This window comes from Drosophila elegans, unplaced genomic scaffold (assembly GCF_018152505.1).
Source record: "Drosophila elegans isolate 14027-0461.03 unplaced genomic scaffold, ASM1815250v1 contig_476, whole genome shotgun sequence".
In the NCBI taxonomy this organism is placed as follows: Eukaryota; Metazoa; Arthropoda; class Insecta; order Diptera; family Drosophilidae; genus Drosophila; species Drosophila elegans.
In genome coordinates, this window is record NW_024545863.1 from 17,689,365 (window position 1) to 17,712,455 (window position 23,091).

Genomic DNA, 23,091 nt, shown 5'->3' on the forward strand with positions numbered 1-23,091 from the left:
CAGAACGGACTTTAAGTATCCTTCTTTAAAAAACTGAAATCACAGACATGAGTGACATTTTTAAATCTTGATTTAAGTGTTAATAAGATTTTTAAGTAGATTGCAGTTAACATATTATAGTAAACCATCTAAGTTTTATAAAGATTTGAAGTTCGTTTTAAAAGGCTAAAAATTCATTTCGGATTTTCTTACCTCTTGTTTTTTATAAAATTATAATTAGGTGGATCTTATATAAAAATATGGATTGATTAAAAAATGATCGCCTAAGACTGATACAAATTTCTAACCTTTTCTCAGCAGAGTGTCATATTTTTCGCATTATTCTTTACGGCAATCAAGTTGTCCTGCTTTGAAGTGTGTTACGAGTTGAGTAATTTGATTGCCATCCAGCCGTCCGACTCCAACAAAAATTCAAATAAAATATCTACAGAAATCCCAGCGAGGACTGGCAGGGTTTTATCGGGTATTGAATATATTTAGCAAAGAGAAGGAAATATATAAATGTTGGGTGAAACTGTCACTTGAAAGTGTTCACTTTACTTTCACTCTCCCTCTCAGTGGCTTATCTAAAAGTTTTATTTTTGGTTTTTCTTGTTGTCCTCCGCATCTTATATTCCTGGGCCAGCGTCGAGCAAGGACATTTCCAACTGGCTTCATCTTGTTTGACTTTTCCTGCCTTGACGCGGGCCCTGCTGAGTTGTTGGACCTAAGCCAGCGGGGAGTTCCCCTTTTACTTTTTCCCGACTGTCGTCGGGCGAGTCAGTCATCAGCATCAGCATCAGCAACATAGTGAAAAATATTTACTGCCTTTCGTTGGCCGCATCTCTCACACCCCCAGGTCTTTGGGTTTCTTGAAAATTGCTACGCTTACGTCCCTCCCACTCGCTACGAGGAAATTCTCCCACTTGACAAGACAACGACAAATTTTACGTGTTGTTTCTTATTTTGCTCCATACTTTTTGTTTGTTTGTTTTCTCCTCGCCCTGTTTTTTATACTCCGAGACCTGAGACTGAGATGTGATTTCCGCTGCAATAAAATAGACTGGCTACCTTAAAGGCTTTATGACCCTTGGAATTCGCCAGTTTATAGCTTGTGTTATTTTTATGCACTCTACTTGGCTTTTTCCCCTTGGCCAGGCCAAAAGTGTTGCCTCATCTTTGTTTTCCTTTCGTCACTTTGATGTCCCGAACAAGGTCGCCGGCACTGGGGCGGATTTCGGAACAGGACCAAATTATCATAAAATATTAAATTGTTTATGCATATCCCCATTGCTGGTCGCCTCTTTTATGGGCCACGACAACGAAGGTTCAGCAGTGAATATTTTGCCGAAAATGGGTTACGGTTTGACTTACTTAGCCTTATTTTGGCTTAATGTTGTCAAATACTTACATTTCTTAATGTGCAACCAAATTCCATTTCACCTAACGACTTTTATGAGTTTTGAAAGTAAATCCTTACAATAAAGTTTCAATTTTGTATCTCATGGGCTGTTCATGTTTATTTGTATTAAAGTGCAATGTTTTTTTTTTTTTGGTGAAAGAAAGAAACTAAGTACGAGCTAAAACGAATTGGTTTTTTGGAAAACAAGAAAATAAAAAATGTAATTTAAATGCACATCCATAAATATAATTTAGTTAGTACCAGCAAATAACTCAATCGAGGCAAATGCGCATTTAGCATCAAAAGCCGATTTATAGCCCTGAAATGCATTTGATTTAAAAATTTTTTCCATTTTCCATTTTAATCAATAGCTCGCCAGAGAATGCTAATACAGCCAATCAATTAGTTAAGCCTGATAATATTCATAAATGATTTACCATTCTGTTAAACCAAACCAAACCGAACCGAATCGAATCGAGCACTCAGAGAGAACACAGATTTAAATAAAGTTTCACATGATTTATTGAATGCCTGTTATTTATGATGGATTTTTATGATTCGGTTTTAATATTTTTCATTTAATAATATCTCTCTGACAATAATCTAATTATTGATTCGATTTCACAACTTGAAATGGGGTCTGCTTAAATTGAATTGTACATTAGACTGGGTTTCGGTATGGGGCATACGAGTATGTGAGACACGCAGACATGAGAGTTATGGCAACATTTAACCTAATTACAGAACCGTCAATCCAGCTTCGCCCTGGCCCAGGCTCCTTCAGCCCTTCTCACCGCTATTTACAAGGCCGCGTTTAATTAATCTCTAACCTAAATTACGTAACTGCAGATGGCGCAAGAGCTTACAAATAATTGGAAGTCAGCCGCCGCGACCAGGCGTTCAATAGGCGAGTCACGTCTGGGGCGTTGTGTGCATCGCTCCCTGCAGCGCCCAAAGGAGTCCCAGGATTCCCAGGAGTCCCAGTGGCGACCGGAACGTGCTCCTTGCGCCAGGCAGCGTCGTCCTCGCCGCCGTTGACATGATGGCCGATGCGGAATATTCACCTGTTGGCCATCGCAATTCGTCGTGGTGACGACAGTTGCGATTAATATGAATCATTCATTTGCCATACACTCATATCCCATAGACAGGATGAGATACTTACCGCTTAGCACGTGCAGGTCCACGGATACGGAGACGCTGTTCGACGGCTGGCACGTATAATTGCCGGAATCCTCTTTCCGCACGAGCGGTATAATTAACGAGCCGATCTGCAATAAATGTTTGTTGTTGTGTTCAGTGACATTCAACTAGTCAATTAAGCGACGCCACGCGCATAAACACCCCACTAACCGTGTTCTGATTGTCGCCCACTGTCCCGAATATGTTCCGATCCAGTTGCGTGTACCAACCGGTCCGCTCGTCACTCTCGCTAATCTTCTTCTGGCCCCGGAACCAAATGATGTACTTGGGCGGATCCAGGGTTCCCCGGACGATGCAGTGCAGCGCCACCTTGCTGCCTGCCTTTACGAAGCGGCTCTGATCCCCAATCAGCTCAGTCTTGGGTCCTGTGGGGATATCTTTTATAACTAAAGTGGTCCAAGGATTATACCCAAAAAATCGTTTCCTGATTCTTTTATTTTTAAAAGGATACTTATTTTGATTTTAATTAGGCTGATTTTTATATACTTTATGGCAAGACTCAGCTTACTTCTCGACAGCAGTAAAATCAGTTTCATTTGTGCCGTTTATTATTAAAAAAATAGAAAACCAAGGAAATTTAATTAAATTAGTTTCCACAGTCAAGAGGCCAAAAGAGAACCAATTTGGCAAAGTACTTTTTAGCAAATCTTGGCTATCAAATCATTTGCATCGCTGAAGCAGGGCCAATTTAAATATTACGTATTCAAAAATGTATACAAAAATATAATAAAATACATATGTAAAACATAGAAATCTTTTGAGGGTCATGGAAACAAGGACAATCCTGGTGTGGTTATCTTAAAAAAAAACTAGGTTTATTCGTAAGCACTCACTGACTATCTGCAGATGCACCTTGGCACTCAACTTGGGCTCCGTTGCCATCTGACACTCATACCACCCGGCGTCACTCGGCTGTGCGTATTTGATCTGCAGCGACCAGGTGTAATCGTGATCCTCCTGGAAAATTGACTGAAAGCGCTCGTCCGCTATGAAAGTCGTCTCGTCCACGCTGATAATGTGGTTATCGCGCATGCGCACCCACGAAACGGGCTTATCCGACAGTCGGTGTATCTGGAATTTAAAGAAATTAATAACATACAAATAAAGACGTTCATTACATAAAACGATACTTGTTTTTTGATAAAATTCAAATCTATTAAAGTCCTTTAAATAAATTACCTAAAAAATTAGTGCTTTAAGAAAACGCGCAGCTTAAAATTCCTCCCTCTAAAATCAGTCTACTATTAAAACATCAAAATCAAAGCTTAAGGCAGCCAGCATTTACATAACTATTAATATGTTAATCTTTGCCAATCTGCCGCTAATGAGCTTACACATTACACAGATTGCATTCGATGTTGACTAATCCATACATGAATAATTACCCCGGCCCGGCGAACTAATCCGGCCACGTTTGTCTGTCGTTTCGGTGTTAAGTTGCAAAAAAAAATCAGACGGCTCAAGCGAATCAAGAGACGTAAAATCTGAGATCCAAGTGAATGTCAGAGGCCGGGAAATGGAAATGAGCTGAAAAGGAGGGTGCTCAGCTCTGTGATAAAATATTCTCACAATTTGGCGTTTTGCTTTGGCCTTATTTCCGCAGCGAGCCTTGCTCCTGTTTTAGTCGTCCTGTTCCTACTTTTGCCTACTGTGGTCCGGCACAGATCAGCATAATTTCATTTGCATATCAACAATACATTCTGTTTACGTTTATTTTTTATGACGTAAACAAGCGCCCAGGCTGAGGCTTCTATTTGCCGCTTACAATTCCACACAATTTATAAATATATATATTTTTTTAACTCGCCTCCTTTCAGGACCTGTTCTTTGGGCTTTGTTGAGGTCCTTTCGGCAGAAATCGCCATACATATATGGGGAAGAAACACCTACAAACGCATGTAAATTTGATGTCTGTTGTAGCCGTATGTAAAATACACTGTGCAATATGTATGCATGCAAATAAGTGTTTCGCTTTCCCCCATCCAGATGTATCTGTATCTGTATCTGCGTCCAAACATGTAGTTGTATCTGCGGATGTGTGCAAGCGTGTCTGTGTGCAATATGTAAATGCTAGTTTTATCTCCGGTCCGTTGAAATTAAAAAGGAATTCAGAAGCAGATGGAGGGACAGTGAGTCAGTCAGTCGTCTGTCGCTGGCTTGTCTTCGTTTGGCTTAAGTTTCGAGGAATTCGTAAGTGAGTCAGGGTCGTTTGCCTTGAGTGGTTAAAGTCTTAATGCCTAAAATGAAATCCATGGTGACGTGTGTGGCCTTAAGATCTAGCTAATCCGTTAAAGTTAGCTCGAGAAATTTACATTTTTGGATAACCTAATTCTTGGGATGTCAGCTTTAGGAATGTAATTTAGGATCCTGTTTCGGAAGAAGGGTAAATTGGTTTTTTGAATTTAATTGGCAAAAGTCTCATTTGGGTTAATATTAAAAATATCAAAGTCTAGACAACTGCAATTTAATATGCTTTTTCCAGACATGCTCTTTTGTTTCCATAAATATCTTTTAATAATGAGTGATATATTTATGAAGGATTTCTGCTTCTTTATTGCACCCTTAATAGGATAACTCTTTAAGCAGCTTAGCCAGCTGACAGCTATTTATGGCGCGTGACATTTAATTCAAATATAATATTCGCAATTAAACGTAATCTCGTATTAAAAACCTTTTTTCTAAGCGAACCTTTAAGGCTTACCCGACTTATGTCACACGCCGCTGCGCGACCTACAGCTAAGCCAACCCAGCGGATTGTGTGTCATACAATAGCAAACAAAAACACTTACAGAAAACTTTAATTTTTTTAACAAATTAAAAAAAATTGACGTTAAAAAAGATTTTTTTACGTAAAACATACAACTGCATCTGTCCCTGGTAAAATAAAATTATGTAAACACATCGATTATAACAGAAGGAAGACTCACTAAAAATAGTATAGCACAAGACAAAAATATCATTTAATTGACTTTCTTTGATTTCCTGGTATTTTTCATAGCTTATATAAAATTTCAGGTAACAAACTTTTTGTAGCCTACTTTTTTGGGCTACCCTTTTTTTCGGGTGTACTTCTCACTCACCTGGCACGGCATGTAGGCGTGGTTTCCCATCTGAACGGTGATGTTAAGCACGGGCATTGTGAGGTTGCGTCGCGGCCCCGCCCCCTTGCCCGCCTCCCGGTGGGCGGTCAGGTAGGAGTGCTGCTCGTTATACATTTGCCGGCGCTGCTCCTCCGGCGACATTGTCACCGCTTCGGAGGATGCGGATGCTGCTCTTTTGGCGGCCTCCGCCTCTGCCTCTGCCGCCAGCTTGGCCGCCTCCGCCGCATCGGCAGCGGCACGGTAAGCGGGTAAGTCCGCTGCCGCAAACACGGGAAATGGCGGCAGGAAGGTCGGAATGGAGAAGCCCTTGGTCAATGCATCAGCGCCACCCGGATGAGCCATCGCCGTCTTTCCACTTCGCCCCGGCAGCCGCTCAATGAAGTTGGGCCCATCCGTTTCCGTTGATGCTGGATAAATTGTTGATATGAGCATCTCTGCTGCGGTCTCAGTTGGTGCTGCTGCTGCAGCTGCTGATGTTGCTGCTGCGGCTTGTGTTGCTGCTGCTGTCTGCGCCTCTGTTTGCCCTTCTGTGGCCCAAGTAGTTAGCCCAATTTGTGCTGACTGGCTGGTTGGTATCGTTGCTGTTGTTGGTGTTGCTACTGCTGTTGCTGCTGTATCTGCTGATGACGTGCCCCGGGCTACGGCCGTAGCCTCTGTTGCTGCGGCTGCCTTTTTTGCGGTCGTCAAGTTGCTGGCTGTCGTAATTAGATCGTTTTGTGTTGTCATTGGCCTATCTGGCAAAGTGGATCTTGTGGCCGTCGTAAGCTGTCCCTCAGCAGGTCTCTGTGCCCGTGTCAGTTCCGCTGGATTCGCTCCAGGCATCGGAGGACTGCAGGTAACATGTTCTGTGGATGGACAAAAATAAAGCAGAGTACGTTTGTTTACAGCTTGTTTGGTCCGAGATGCTAATTAGAGTGGTTTGCATTTAAAGCTGGTATTTACTTGAAACCAAAAATATGGCTTAAGGCTGATTAAAATTAAAAAAATAGTCACTCCCGAAAGGGATAAAGCTTTGTAGTATAAAAAAAAATATTTGAAAAGTATTTTAAAAGTATCAACTTGAACTGTAAACCCCGAAAGATTGATTCTGATCGATCATAGGTTTATAGATATAGTTAGAAAAAAACATTTTTACAGATAATTTTAAGCCTGTTTATGGTTGCTTTAATATATTTTCGTTAAGTGGCGCAATAATATCCTCATCGTTCTCGCCCGACCAGCGAAAAGTCCTAAATAAATAAATTTAATAAATGTTTGCGGTGCACATCAAAGCAATGGGAAATTGGGAACAATTATTGCAATCGGCTTATGAAAGGTGAATGAATTAAAATTCCTGCAAACAAGTGGAACCGAAATGAGTGTGGGCCTGTCACATACACTCACACTTTCAGAGGCACATGTATTTCGTTTCAGTTAATTTTCAATTACGCTTTTATGCTAATTAAAATCATAAAAATTTGCCGCTTAATGTCACCGCCTGTGGTGGCTTTCATTTAATTTTGTTCTCTGTTTCCTTTTCACTTTTAATTTTTTTGTTTCCCACACTTTTTGCTGCTAAAAGTTGTTTGTTTTTGTAGCTTTGCCCGCCTTTTCCTTTTAGCATTGCCGGTTTCTGTTTCCCTTTTAAACTTTGCCTTTTTATGTTTTCGACTTTGTGTCCTAGAGGAAAATTAAGCATAAAAAATAAATGGTAACTTTGGCCTCATAATCATTTCATATACACATGCAACTAACTAACTAACGTCCTTGGCTGGAAAATATGAAAACTCCACACCTAAACCTGTGCCCCCCAGCATCTTGCTCTAATTAATAAAATGAAATGCAGCCAGCTAAAAAGTTTATATTAACTATTTTCCTGCATTTATTCTGCATGTATTTGCTAGAATAAATATGGCATATATTTACACAATTGATGGCAGAAACTAAAATCAATCCTGTGTGCAAACGATTTAAACAACCATCAATTGCGTCAAAACTTTATCAAAAGATTACAAAGCTAATAACTTAAGGCAATAAATTTGTACAAAAAAACGAAAGGAAAATAAAAGAACATCAATTCGACTAGGCGAAGGACACACCATTGATTAGCTCAACACACCCACTCAAAAAAAGTTATTTTAAGCAACTTTCTGCCTCAACACTCTGGGAAGGACATGTTGCCCCAGGACACTCGTCCACTAAATTGAGGGACTGGAGCCGAAGTATAAGTTAAGTATGAACTTGGCAGTCTAAGTCATTGAAAAGAAAAGTTTGTAGCTAACCGCAAAAACAGGGAACAAAAAAAAGAAACTGTCCGTCTGCATTTGAAACTCTTTGGTTTTAATAATTCTGTTAGTCCTAATGTCCACAAACTTAATATTTTTATAAATGTTTAATGTTTGCTACGTAAAGAGCTTTTAAAGTCCTTAGTTGCCGAAGATAGTTAAAATAAACCCATAGGGGAGAGGATCTTTTGGAAATCAAAGCTTTGATTATGAAATTTGATCCTGTTTCTTTAGCGCTTTTTGCATACATAAATTCGAGGCTCATTGTTGAAGGTAGTATCACAATCACAAAAGAGCTCGCATTATTTTTCCATAAAATCGGAAATGTTCGTGAGAGGAAAGCCAACTCATTTGCGGTAAAATTGCGGTAAGCCAATGCCAGCCAGTTCAATGCTCAACGAAATTGGGCCGAGTTGAGAAGTCTGGGATTTGGTACTGTTTTCCCGGGCTAAGATATCAGTGGGTTGATAAAATAGAATTTGCATTTTTAAATTATTTCATTTCACGTGCTTGTCAGAGCCTTGATTTAGGTAGAGCAAGAAATTTCAGCCGCTCTCGTTACCTTTCAGCTGCCCAAAAAATCTACGTGTCTGGTTGCACACCCACAAAAATAAAGAAAGGCCGAAAAAGTGGAGGCGAAAGTGAAAAAAAAAGAGAATCCACAGGGCAACCGCATAAATTTCCCCCACGAAATCATTTCGAACGAATGCGTGTGATTTGGTTGTGTTGATAAGGTCCACCCCAGGCCCATGGCCATTCCCATTCTTTGCCCTCGAAAAAGGTTTGCAAACCGAAATTTTGTTAAAATGCAAATTGAAAATTTCACTCCCAGAAAAATAGTAAATTTCAAATCCACTGCTGAGTGGTCTACTTTATCCTTTGGTTTGTTCTCGTCTTGTTTGGTGTGTCAAGATGGAAGATCTGGTGGTGGTGGAAAAAGCTAAGCCAAAACGGGTTGCTCAAGCCAGGGTTTGCATTTTCAATTAAAACCGATTTAGCTGGCAATCAAATCGGTTCTGATTTCCCTCATAGGAATTTGCTTAGTCAAACAAAAACGGAAATTCATTCTTGTGGTGCATTGGGTATTTGTATTTTCTTGTGCGGGCGATGCAAAATAGTGCTATGTAAAAGAGAGTGCGACTTGGGGCCCTGAACTATTCCCAAAAAGCCGATTATTTTCTGGTATTTTGCCGTGTCCCCGCTTTGTTTAGCCTACTAGTAGAAAAAAGGGCCGACTGTCAGCCAGAAGTGTCATCCAGCCATTTAGAGCACTTGACGACAGTCAGACACACACACACGAAGCAAAAAGAGTGAAACGTGCAATAACACTCAAATTGTTTTCTTGTTTTTCCCCAACCAGAATGGCCCGTTTCCATGGATTATGGCCGAAATCCTTACCGCCAAAGTCCCGCAACCGCTTGTGTGCCCGGCGGTACTTGGAGTTCATATTTTAAGCCGGCTCGAGCTGGAACGCCAGCGGAATAGTAATGGCCACAAATTGGGCCAGCGGCTGACGCAAAATTACTGAAACTGGCCTTCAAACTACCTTTGCCAGACAGTCACGGTTAACACACACGCTCACCATGCCCCACACTTATGTAAATTATGAAATTGGTTTAGCCCACTACAAAATGAGCAGCCATATTAGGCCAAACCTCATCAGCATCGCCAATGCCATCAAAAGTGGCGACAGTCAGACAATGGAGTACAGCTGGAGGCATGTATATACAAGAACATTTCTATATTTATTTGTCATAAAGTGATACCTATACCTATCCTTATCCACACACATAATTTAGACACTCTGAACGAAAAATTTGATTGTGTTTATACTACAAATTGGAAGAGCAAATACAAAATATAATAATAATATTTAATTAAATTTGGGGTGCAATCCTATTCACTAGGCTTGTTTAAATTGAGTTGTTCAAAGCAGTAATGCAATCTATACCGGCAACATCCAATATTCTGCCTTGGGCACCTGTAAACGAGTGTTTTGAAATAATTAAAAGAATAGTGCTAATTTCGTAAAGTCTTGCCATTGCCCAAGGCAGTAGTTTTACCCACAAAAACCATTTTGAATACTATCCCATTTTAATGGCCGCAAAAGTTGCTAAGCCCTCCCATTGTGCATGTGGCTGCCATGTGCCATGTGCCATGTTTCACTTTGTACGCTACGGCCCAGGTCGGCCAATGACGCAGTCACCTGAAGGATGGCAGGATGGCAGGATGGCAGGATTGCAGGGATAGGGGCAGGGATTTGGTCCAGACTGGCCCATATGGTGTACTCGTCCTGGCACTATGACCCCTTAGTTAATATTTCATGGATTTTGCCTTTATGGTGCAGGATAAAGGAAAAGACAGGGAGAGATAAAGGGACATGAAAAAAATGATTGGATTTAGCTGGTAGAATGATTTTTTCCTTCGGTATCGATTAACTGGCGAAGAGAAAAACTGAAATTTAATTAGTCTCAAAACATTTCTTGCGTAAAAAATGTTTGCAGTACTTTACGGCCCAGCGAATACCTAATTGTAAAATGATTTTTTATTAAACAACGTATGCAAATATTAGTTCGGCAAATATTTGCCTCAAAATACATAGAAGTAATTGAAATTGATTCAAAGGGAACAAAAAAAACCTTGTTTTAATTACATATTCAGTTCATGAGGTGAAATCACTAATTATAAATATTTATTTTGCGAGCGTTGTGGAAACTATAATTTCATATTTAACATAAAGATAAGATAAATGTTTGTGAAGTGCCTTCCAATTTATAATTAAAGGCACTTTTAGCATTTCGTCTTTCCAAAGGTCAATAGGTCTTAATCCGCGCAGTCTTCGTGGCACGTGCATCATTAGCGTGGCATCAGAGCGCTGAGGATGCTCACGAAACTCGCATCAGCTGCCGGTCTTCATTTTTCATGTAATTATAAAAATTATGCGTGGGCCTGCGAGCCAAAAAAAGTCACGCAGTAATTACATGTCCAATAAAAAGTCATGGTTGTTTGCAAGGACAAAATGGCGGCGGCCGTAATTAAAACTCTGAGCGCTCTTGGCCAAAAGAAGACGGAGAGCCTCTTGACTCGTGGCCATCTGAAGCTCATCCGCACCTGTAACGACATCCGCGTCCTGCCCGCATCCGCCAGCAATGGTGTTTATGAGAAAACCCAGCAATGGCGAAGCCGACACACATTCCCGCGTAAACCAAAAAAAGTTTTCACCGGGGAGCACTTTGGCTTATAGCCGCCTCGAGTGCACATAAAACACGAGCCTGCGGACTCAGATTGCTGCATCTATCTAACTCATGAGTAACTTCGGTGGGGTCGAGGGGCTGATAGTTGTGTCGCCAGATTTGTGTTGCTCCAGCTGCGGGCTAACAATCTTAATGAGTCCCCTTTGGGGGCCGCCCGCCAAGCAATTAAAGTTCAAATGAGCCAAATTACAAGCTTGGAGCCACATCAAATGGTGGGCCTTGGGGATGTATTTATACGGAAGGCAACTTCCAAGGGGGAAAAATAAATTAGGAACGCCAACTTAAAGAAGCCAAACCAAATTCGGATCCTAGACTCAAGTACGAAGACTCTAGATCTCGAAATGTTAAATTAAAAATGTCAAGTTTCCGCAGAAAAGTACATTCAGAAACTAATAAAAAAACCAACACCTCTCTTCCTAAAGAATTAAAACCTTGAAATTATTTCATTTGAATATTTAAAAAGAGTAACTATTAAGTATATTGCATTTGCCATTCTCTCTGTCGAAGAGTTGTAAAGTATATAGAGGGACATAAAAAGGAAAACGTCGCCTCAGCATGGCCATTAACAACTTTACTTTAGCGCAAGGCTAACAACACGCAGCGCAGAGCCGACAACGTGCAACATACAACAGTGCGTATACGCAACACTGGGCAATGCTCCAATTTCAACTTACTGCGAAACTGAAACTGAAATGAACCTCAAAGGGGAGATACATGGAACAAGAGAAAGAGTGCTGCTGCTGCTTTCTTTGCTGTTCTACTTTTTGGCCCGCTTGCAAGGAACACGTAGACCGGAGAACACGATGCCATAAAAATAAATTGAGCCAGGACACACAGTCACCGACAAAAGTGGGTGTGCCGACAAAGAGCCAAGTGAGCGTGAAACGGAGTCTGGACCAGGAGGGTAAGCGCCCAAGGGGGGTGCTGGGGTGGGCCATATTGAACACCCCGCCACATGGCTTGTATAATTCTCAGACTGACACCCAACATATGTTTCAGTTTTGAATGAATCCTCGGATAATGGTGGCACATAGCAATTTCACACTAAACACAAACACGAAAGCCACTCGAATAACAGAATTTCCATGGCATATCGCAGCTCTCACCCACTCAAAGCACCCACACTCATGCAAATGTATCTTTAATGCGTAGACAGCGTTTCTGTTTGCAAACTCACATAGATACACGCACTCACACAAAATCTGCAGAACACTTCATGCCTGCTCTGTGCAAAGGCTTTTTATTTATTTATTTATTTATTTTGCGAGCATTCACGTTGGGTAATTGTTTATTGATCGATTTGATAAATGCCACTTTAAATACAATTTTCCACCCCTGTTCGACTGTTTACTCAAATATTTATGGGAACGCCAAGCACTTGTGATCAAATGTCATCGCAATGTGCATAAACATAAATAATTTATGATACAAAAGGTTCAAGTTGATGAAGATGAATCAACTTTGGGGTTGGTATGATAAGTGAGCTGTGGTCAATGGCAAAAACCTTTGGGGAAATTAAAAGCCAAAAAAGTCTGAAATCTAAGTTTTGATGAATTTTAAATGGATGCTCTGTTTTATGCAGGGAGAAATAATAATAATAATAAATAATAATTGTTGAATAACATTGGCTTATAAAAGAAAAAGAAACATCAAAAAAAGGAAATCACTTATGTGAGTAATGACTATTACAACTTGTTTAGACTATATCATGGCTTAAATCCAGCTTAGAGTCATGCCCTATACAGTACAATAAACTTGAAAACAATTTCTTGGGAAGCTTTAAGGTATCTTTCATTTCTTATTTATACTGGCTTCATTAATGATTTTGTTTCTTCTGTGCTCTTTGTCTTGTATAAATCAAAAAATAAATAATTATGCGGAATCTCAACATCATACCAAATAGGACTCTTCTCTTATCTATTTGATTTTTATGGCCTTCCTGGAAAAATGTAGCTAGGCCAAGTTTTCCTGCATCTTGTTTGGAGAACGAGGAAGTTGTGCGGGCGAGAGTTGTCCGTGGCGAAGGCTTGCCGGACAGTCATAAATAAGATGGAAAACGTTGACTAGAAATAAAATAATTTTTCAAAGGGCCTCCTGCCAGGACACAGGGAGCTCCGCATCCTTTTTTTCTGGGTCCCTCCTGCTGCGAATCATAAATTTCCACAGATGCCCAGAGGCTTCATTGCTTTGTGTTTTCTTTTTCGTTGGTTTGTCTTATTCTTTTCACACTTCGGCAAGAAACAAAGACAAGGCTCGTTGACTGCCGCTGCACTTTGTCATTTGTGGGTCATTTATCGCTATGTCTTTGCCGCTCGTGCAGTCCCCGCCCTAATCCCCCTTAACCTCGCCCCATTGCCATTCTCCGAGCAATTAAATGGCCCATACACACACACTTGTTGTTGTCTTTGATTGCCCAAAGCGGCGACCCCTGACCCACTGAATAATTTAAGCTCACATTTTGCGAGCCAAAAGCGCATCAAGGCCATTCAGCTTACATTGTGGACGAGATTGTGTGTATGTGAACAGGAAATTGTTAGTTGCATGGGGAATGAGAAACAGTGGGTCCCATTGCGAACCAAAAATCACTCATCCGCAGGGTTGGACGTTTTGATGGAAGTTGAAAATGAACACGGGCTGTGCACAAAAAAAAAAAAGGAATTGCAAGTTCTAAATATCACAAAAAATGAAATGGGTATTTAATTTTCAGTTACTATTTAATCCATTTAAAATGTATATGCTTTTTTAAATAAAATAAAATAATGTTAAGGTAGTATTTTAAATTTATCAGAAAGGAATGCATTAAGAGTTTTTTAACAATATAATTTAATATAAGCAGATACCAAAGAATGGATTACAAATCGAAATTATTTTCTACGTTTACAAGCCCAATTCAAAAATGTAAAAGCTTGCGAACAAAACGTCGCTTATGAAAATTTGTGTTGTATTATTATATTTTATACCACTTTTTTAATAGTTGTTTGAATCTAAGTATCAGGTGTAGTTGGAAGTTTTATACACACATTTTTGAATCTTAATTGGAGCTGTTTCCAGAATTTGCCAACCATTATTTGACTAAAGAGAATTATTTAGATAAAGTCAATTCCATGTGAGACTTTCCCACAAACCGCTGAGTGTGCGACTAAAATTCGCGAATTTTTGGGTCTTCTAATAAAGCCATGGATACAAATAATTCCACCGTTGGATGTTTTGTTGACCTGCGGCACTGTCATGCGCCCGCCCCAACTTTGCTTGTGTTACAATATTTTCCGTCATCACAGGATCTGCCGAGGCGGAGGTCAACTCGACTGACAATGTGTGTGTGTGTCGCACACTCCGGCTGCCTAAGGGATGCTTCTGCTGCCGCTGTTGTTGTTTTGGTCTCTCCGCAAACCCATTTATAATTTATGAAGGTAAGCAAACACTTTTGGCCCTAACAACGACGGCCACACACACGACACGAAAGCAGGACAACAGGACACGACATCACGACCCCAGAGCAGCCTTAAAGGATTTCGCATGTTTCGGCCAGGTGTAATGCGACGAATGTGTCGGGAGGTCAGGCCAAGTCAACCTGTAGGCCGCTTTGATTCGGCGTCCAACAACTTTGCCGGCACATTGCCGAAATTAGCAGGAATCCGGCACTATGCAAGCAAACAAAAAACCCTTGTAGAATCCCCCGAAAATTTTCAAAAAATCAGAATGAGGTTTTGCGAGAGAACAAAAGCTGCAGCAAGACAAACTTTGGCCGCATTACATTTTCGACTATTTCGGGGGACTAGGATGTGGGGGAGTAGGAGTTGGCTTGCATCTGCTTTGTTGGCCCATTCTGTATTTTGCCATAACGAGTTGCACTCAAACTTTTTGAAAGCGCATTTTGTTAAGAGTTATAATGAAGGGGCACAGGGGGCAGCGAAGTGGGGGAATGCGTATGGGGATTTAGCATGGGTTGGCGCTCCACGCTACTGAAAATGTGTTTATTAAACATTTTTTGGCAAGTTTTCAATTTCGTTAATGCTTTTAGGGGGTTGCGAGGACAAAAGGCAACGGGGCGGTTATAAAGGAGGTGCAATTTATTGTTTTATTTTTGCCTTGATTATCGGGCAGTCGAGTGAGCAGCTGCTCGTGCTACAGGGGCAATGGGGTTAAGGACCTTGCGAAACTATTTTCATTCTCATAATTTGCGTAAGCGGTCGTGATTCATTTTGAAACTTTTATACTTTAAGAGGTGCGGATAATTGTTATAAAAGTTAAAAAAGTTGTGTGGTATTTAAAAAGTTTTGTGGCAAAACAAGTAAAATGGTTCTACAAATGCAAAGTGTTTTATATATATTTTTTTAACTGACTGATCGTTGTTTAAAACAGTAAATCATTCTAATATATCATTCTATTTAAAAGGCTTTTAATCTTTTTGCTTTATAAAAATGAAATAAAAATTTTAAACAATTTTAAACAATACAATTGTATAAATTGATAAAATTGCAACTAAGCAATCATCATGTTGTTATTGACTTTGAGCGTGCGTCAATTTGATTGCAAGTAAAGTTTTTTAGAAAACACTTTTATTTCCGTGTCAATTTTAATTTTAATTAGTTTTCTTTTTTATAACTTTTATAACAAGACTTTGTGAGTTTGACACATGTCATGTTCCTGTCACTAAAAACCAGTTAACTAGTTAGTTTCCATGCCATTTGTAAGAAAATTTCAATCACTCTGTTGTGTATAAGTTTTTGTGTTTTTTTAAGAGCGATTCTCCCAGTATACTACAACAATAAAATTTTTAAGGATGTACTAGATATATGATTTTTAGAGTTGTTTATAATATATGATAACCCAATAACAGTGTTTTCAAGGATGTTAGATATGATGCCTATAAGATTGCATACAAGATTTACATGTTTACAGAACAACCCAAAAATAAGTAATAAGTAAACTGCAAATTTACCTTTCTGACAATTTAGCATCCAAGTTTGTGCTTTTTGCATCTTTTTTCCCTTGTCCTATGACGTTAAACACCATAACATCGTCTTCGTCAGAAAACGTCAATACCTCCACGTAATTTTCCGTTTGTTCCTGAACTGTTTGCATCTGAGGGCATACCGTAATCTGATTCATAAGATCCTTTGGACTTTTACATTTCGTTCTGTTCCTTAAAGTTATTTCAAGCGCTGTCTGTATATCGTTGTCATCGCATTCATATTTTAGGGAGAATCGTTGCCCAGTCTTTTGAATAAATCCATGGTTTAAGCCAAGCTGCACGGCAACCAGCACGCTCGTCTTTATGTCGTTACTTTTAACACTTAGCTTGCAGGAAACATGTTTCAAAAGTTCGCGTAAAGTCACCGGCTCATGTTGTTCTCTAAGAACAGATATAATTAAACCACCCAGCGTTGTGCAACAAGCCATTTTTAATGGGTGTTTACTTCTAATTTAGATTATTTTCTTTTATTACAAACAAATTTATATTTCTTATGACTATGAAGCTAACAAAATGAATATAACTGACTTACACGTCATCGCTTACTTCAAACAGTTTTTAAAAATACTAAATGAAAGCAATTCCAATTTATAAAATCAAAATAAATACATGGTTTATTCTCTATAAAATAATTATTACCGTTTTCTTATCTGTTCGACAAAGTTCATTATTATTAAAGACGTTATTTAACAGCACCTATGTATTTTCAATTAATATACATAAAACAGATAAAGAACTAAATCTTTTATTCTGGTAAGGGTAAATTAATTTGGATACAATGAGCTTGTCTGATTATTAAGAAAGTCGAATTAAATTGCTCATTATAAAGAAAAACCATAGGGAAAAGGAAGACTATAAGACTCTCTCCCCTAAAAAATGTTCAATGCGGACTGGCGCACCATTTTGTGAAGTTTTATGGGCTATTGTTTTCCGATTTCGTTGACCCCGTGGCTTGTTCTAATCTAATTTCAGCAAATCAAGTGAAACAATGGCAAGCTCAAGCCCCGACTCATCCTTGGCAATTTCCAAGGACTAGTTACGCAGAGGACAACCGCCCTGGCCTCCCTCCCCCTGCTGATCCAGAACTACTAAAATAATTTGCCAGCAGCCATGTCGCGTTACGAGAGCCATTATCCATGTGTGTGTTGCCAAGTGTTTATGCGCGGTTATTTTACCCGGTACTTGGAATAGTTGGGAATACCCTTAAAACAGGGAGCTGTAAATATTCTTGATAGTGATCAACATCGCCTTCAAGGGATAATAAAAACACTTTCGACTCCACGAATGCCAAGAACCTAGAGGACTCATATAGCTCAGCCCCAGAGATCGCAATAGTTTTATATTAATTTATAAAGATTTCTAAAAGTTTGCATGGAAAAATAAAATGATTCTCTTTTTGTATATTGCATATTTTTAGATACCTTTAAAAGTGATTTTTAAACTCGCCATTTAATTAATGTTTCAATCAGTTAGTTTTTTTAAATCTCTTTAACACGTTGTCCAGAAACCAGTGCAAAATGCGGGGTATACAACCCGTTTATAGAACTTCCCATTTTTCCTTAGAGTGTGTGTGTGGGAGTGTGCGAAGTGAATGCGTTAAATTAAATCAAAAATGTATGAAAGTCGAACGCACACACAAGGACCAAAGGGGAAACCCCCGAGCTGTACTTACGCATCCCAAAGCCAAGAGCCAGGACCAGAAGGACGGAGCCGATGCGCAGCCAAGATGCTGGTCTGGATGTATGGAAAAATCGGCGACACCACGTCGCCCCTGCTCCTCCCGTCCTTCGTCCGGTTCGTCCTGCTGCTCCTGCCACTGTCATCTCAGTTGTCAACGTTGCTGTCCGGGTCCTAGTACTGCTGATTCTGACTGTGCTGCTGCTGCTGCTACTGCTGCTGCTAGTGCTACTGCTCTTCTGGCTCTACTCCTGCGTGGCAGTCCCAGTGGCCCAGTTCCTGGCTGCAATGACACTTACAGCGCCTTTTGTACGCTCATTGTCCGCCTGCCTCCAATTGGGACTCGTTTGCGGCATCGAATCTGGCTGCTCTTGCTCCTGAGACCCAGAGCCAGGATCTGCTGATTGCACTGCGCCGTCTTGGCTGGCAAACTTTGTCGCATTCTCTGCCCAGCTCGATTCTCCAAATCCCAGCCGAAGTCTCAGATAAATAGGTTTATTGAATTAATACGCTGGGGGCTGGGTCCTGGCTTGCCTCCATTTGGGCTCCATCTAACCACTCTCCTGTTTCATTGTATTTTATTTTATTTTATTTTATTTTATTTTATTCGATTTTATTTCTATTTTCCACAAAAAGCTGCAACTCTTCTTTATAGGTTGGCCACAAGTTTTTCGATGCGTTTTCTCAAGCGATGTTCTTGCAATCCCATTGTTTGCTTACTCGGTCGGTCCCCTCGTTTTGCACTATTTTTGTGTTGGTTGATTTATATATTTATTTAAGTGTTTTCGCCTTTGTTGCGTGGTAGACTTTTATTGGCGCTGCAGTGGCACCAACATAGACAAATAAAGTGGCATCAGAACTCAACTTTATTGTGTGTGCGGTAATCCAATTTGTTTATTTGGCTTTTTGGTATTCTCGAAAACTTATTTAGCTGAACATCACAAACTCGTTTAAGCCCTAATAAATAAATTTACCAAACAGTGTTATTTGCCATTGGGTTTTATTGTCCTTATTAAAATGATTTGCCTTGTTTTACTTTGTTAAATAAGAGAAAATAATAATGGTTATAGATCGTAAACATAAAAAAAAGACCACAAAAATTTAAGTGCTTAGTTTTTTTGTAACACAAATTGAACTGTATAATAAAAACTTTCCCAGGAACAATTTCTCATTTTTAACTTTTATTTCAACAGCTCAATTAATGAAAACTTTTCAAAATATATAAATCAAATTATTTCCACTTGAACTTTCATAATCGTTTTGCAATTAATAACATAAAATTTCCATTTTAGTTCTTCTCGGCTGACTTTCTCATGGCGCCACACAAAAGTTAATAACCTGCACGGTTGCCATGCAGAACTATCACACAATGTTCTCGATGACTAATGGGTAAAACTTTTGCCACAAAAATCCCGAAGAAGTTGGACCATTTATAGTGTTTAACAAGTTTCATATTGCGTCTCGAAGGTCTTTGGCGTTTAGAATTCTTCGTAATAACTTACAATAACCATATGGCCGGGCTATAACCAATTGTGGTTCATTTATGTCTAGGTTGGCTGGCTTATATCACTAACCATACAACATATAGACTGGTCATTTCATACGACGCATTTGGACACAAAAAAACGGACCGCGGAAGGTCCACCGCTCTCACAGCAGCAGGTCCATGCACTTCGTGTGCGTTCGGGTTTTTTACTCTCTCATTCTTATTCTCATTTTTATGCTCGCGCACTCATTGCACGAGTTCAGTCGTTCAGTCGCAGAGAGGCGCTTTTTGAAGAAGGCTGTCCTGCGCTTGAATTCGTCTTTGTATGTATGCGTGATCATGCATTCTCATACACGGGAGCATGTGTGCGTTTATTTCATTTCGGCGCATCAAGAATATTTTGTCTTTTGCCACTTTTCAAACTTGGTACCCTAAGAATATGGGCGTATTTACTATTGGGTTATGATATAAATATTAATATTATATGTTATAATATATTTTTTTAATATTTCAGCATACATTTTATTTTTGTTTACAAATTCAAATCAGTGGTAGCAGTAAAATGTTTTACATATATGTATGTATTCGAATTTATAGAAATCAGTCCACTGAGATGGGAACAGGGCATATCGCAGTCGTGTCACTTGAAACACCGACTGCTCTTCAGTGGTTGAGAAAACTTCAAACTAAATCAATTCTTGTCGATGTTTTGCGAGCGGTTGGTGCCTGCATACCCTACCGACGATTGCTTTTAAGGGAAGCGGGCTTTTAGGACACTTGTTTTAAATGTTATGTTTAGTGATCTTTGGTTGATTTATTTTTTAATTATTCGCAGTGTTATTTTAATTGTCTTTAAACAATTCGTTAAAATTCAACATATTGGTACAATTAAAATCTAAAATTATAATCATTAAAATAAATTATTATCATTAAAAAATGTGAATTTTTATTTTTGTTCCATTTACATTTTCAAAAATATAAAAAGTATTTTATTATTTATTACTTGTTTAAAGACAATTAAAATAACACTGCGAATAATTAAAAAATAAATCAACCAAAGATCACTAAACATAACATTTAAAACAAGTGTCCTAAAAGCCCGCTTCCCTTAAAAGCAATCGTCGGTAGGGTATGCAGGCACCAACCGCTCGCAAAACATCGACAAGAATTGATTTAGTTTGAAGTTTTCTCAACCACTGAAGAGCAGTCGGTGTTTCAAGTGACACGACTGCGATATGCCCTGTTCCCATCTCAGTGGACTGATTTCTATAAATTCGAATACATACATATATGTAAAACATTTTACTGCTACCACTGATTTGAATTTGTAAACAAAAATAAAATGTATGCTGAAATATTAAAAAAATATATTATAACATATAATATTAATATTTATATCATAACCCAATAGTAAATACGCCCATATTCTTAGGGTACCAAGTTTGAAAAGTGGCAAAAGACAAAATATTCTTGATGCGCCGAAATGAAATAAACGCACACATGCTCCCGTGTATGAGAATGCATGATCACGCATACATACAAAGACGAATTCAAGCGCAGGACAGCCTTCTTCAAAAAGCGCCTCTCTGCGACTGAACGACTGAACTCGTGCAATGAGTGCGCGAGCATAAAAATGAGAATAAGAATGAGAGAGTAAAAAACCCGAACGCACACGAAGTGCATGGACCTGCTGCTGTGAGAGCGGTGGACCTTCCGCGGTCCGTTTTTTTGTGTCCAAATGCGTCGTATGAAATGACCAGTCTATATGTTGTATGGTTAGTGCTTATATTTAACGATTTAACACGTGAGAAAACATTTACACTTCAGTAACAATTTATCGCATAATCCAACTTGAAAATGTATTTTCCTTCGCCTTCTTACGATTTCCGAAATGATGCACAATAATCCCTTTCTTGCGTTACGGCGGGCGCCTTCGCATCCTTGGAGAAATCCCCGGATTCTGTTGGCCCTGTTTTTCTTCTTTGGGTTCTCAGTTCAGCGCGACATTCTAATATCCATTTGAATACGGCAAGAGCAAACAAATTTTAAAAGTGATTTCGGCAAAAGACACTCGACAGGCGGCACTGCAGGACACAGACAAAGGACACCCGAGGGGACATCAAGTGGTTTAACTTTGTCTTAATTTTTCCTTTCTTTGTTTTTCCACTTTAGCATATTTTTCTTCGTTTTTCTTTTCACATTTTGGTTTTTCCTGACTGTCGTTAGGGCACAATTCCTATTCAGACATCGCGTAAAATTGACTTCTGGTTTGGTTGCGGTTTCAATTTCACCATCCGAGTCACGTCCGCGCGCACCGGAATCAAATTTTCGACTGAAACGCGTGCGGCCAACGTCATACCACTGACTTTCTAGCATTCCGAGCCATTCCGTCCAACGTTCCCCATCGGGTTCTCCTCTGTTCCATATCGGCGGGGAATGTCTCGGCTCGGATACCGTTTCGTTTCGAACTTCCCCAGCTTTGTGCCGTTCTCATCCTTTTGGTTGCATTGGGACTTGGAAGCGAACCGGGTTCTGCGAATTCCACGCCTTCGTGAAAGTGCCGGCTGTTTGTCTGCGCTTGCGCTCTTGGGGGTTTTGCCAATAGAAGATTGTGGATTTATTATTTTATTCATCGGATGCTATTTGTAGATGACCAACTAAACACTTGTTTCCGCCACGCAGTTCCCTTTCTCCCTTCTTCCTTATGAATATCAATTGACCAACTAAACGGGTTCAAGCGTAAACAAAAATACTGAATATTAATAAAGCTTCGTATTTAAGCAAGAACTATTTGATCCCGGGGATATTTTCAATTTAAAACCAAGTAACTGATTTAAGCTTTAAAGTCAATAATTTGCTGTATAAAATAAGGCTTTTGGTTTGTTTTCTATATGAACACAATAAAAATTTGATTTTTAACCGCTGTTTCCGGCTATATAGTTAAAATACTTTGGTATTTCTTCTTTTATTAACTAAATCCGTAATTTATAGGTATCCTTAGCTAAGATATGGTCGTGGCTCTACTTTATTTACTTCCTCAGTTAAAGTCGCAAGTAAACCAACAAATAATTGGAATCGTGCAAATGGTGACCCCGTAAATCACACTGGTGACCGAGTTGGCATTTGGTCACTAAATTAGCTCGGTGTCTGTTGAAAAATCATCGCCTTCAGTGGCCAGGATTTACTACCAGGAATGGAAGGCATCTGCGGTCTCGGCTATTATGTGACAATATGCCATTATGTAAGAGGGAGTGAGCCAATATGAACGGCGACCTAGGACTAAGTATAATCTGGTGTGCTTTGTTGTCAAAGAGCAAGTAACAAATAAATATTATTGAACTTTTTAGTCCCCAGGGGGTGGCCAACTGGCAATTGACGCCCCAGTGCGATAGCGGATGCCAAAGGCATTGGGCATGCGACAGATAGGGTGCGGGTGCGGGTGCTGGTGCTGGTGCTGAATGTCCTCACACTGTGCCAACATAAATTCTTGCACTGCTCAATTTATTGTGTATTGACACAGCTTACGGAGAAACAAATAAAAATGTTTTCGAAAGTGCGGGTGCTTGGGCCAAAAGTCCTGCCCTGCACCCATTCTACGTTCTACTCATCTCAAAGGCTCCAGGAATGCGGACAACCCCTCAACCCCCTTAACCCCCGAAGTCAGGGACCTCGTTGGCATCCATTGTTATTACCTCTTTGTTGTGTTTACACGCCATTTGTGGTATTTCACCCACTTCCATGTGGCTCACC

The 23,091-nt window shown here is 39.7% G+C and overlaps 1 protein-coding gene across 2 annotated transcripts; it reads right to left on the reverse strand.

The window, feature by feature from the left end:
- Positions 1-1,885: 1,885 nt before the first annotated feature.
- On the reverse strand, positions 1,886-21,669 carry LOC108135144. Of its 2 annotated transcripts, XM_017255756.2 has the most exons (7): positions 21,162-21,669; positions 17,851-18,812; positions 5,665-6,530; positions 3,418-3,655; positions 2,735-2,949; positions 2,547-2,652; positions 1,886-2,445 (listed from the first exon to the last, which is right to left on the reverse strand). In XM_017255756.2, exons 2-7 carry the CDS (start codon positions 17,999-18,001, stop codon positions 2,294-2,296), a joined length of 1,728 nt encoding a protein of 575 aa, XP_017111245.1. In that variant the 5' UTR covers positions 18,002-18,812; positions 21,162-21,669; the 3' UTR covers positions 1,886-2,293. The 2 variants fall into 2 exon arrangements, with proteins under 2 accessions (XP_017111245.1, XP_017111244.1); XM_017255755.2 differs by lacking the exons at positions 17,851-18,812; positions 21,162-21,669 and adding an exon at positions 16,146-16,697.
- Positions 21,670-23,091: the final 1,422 nt, after the last annotated feature.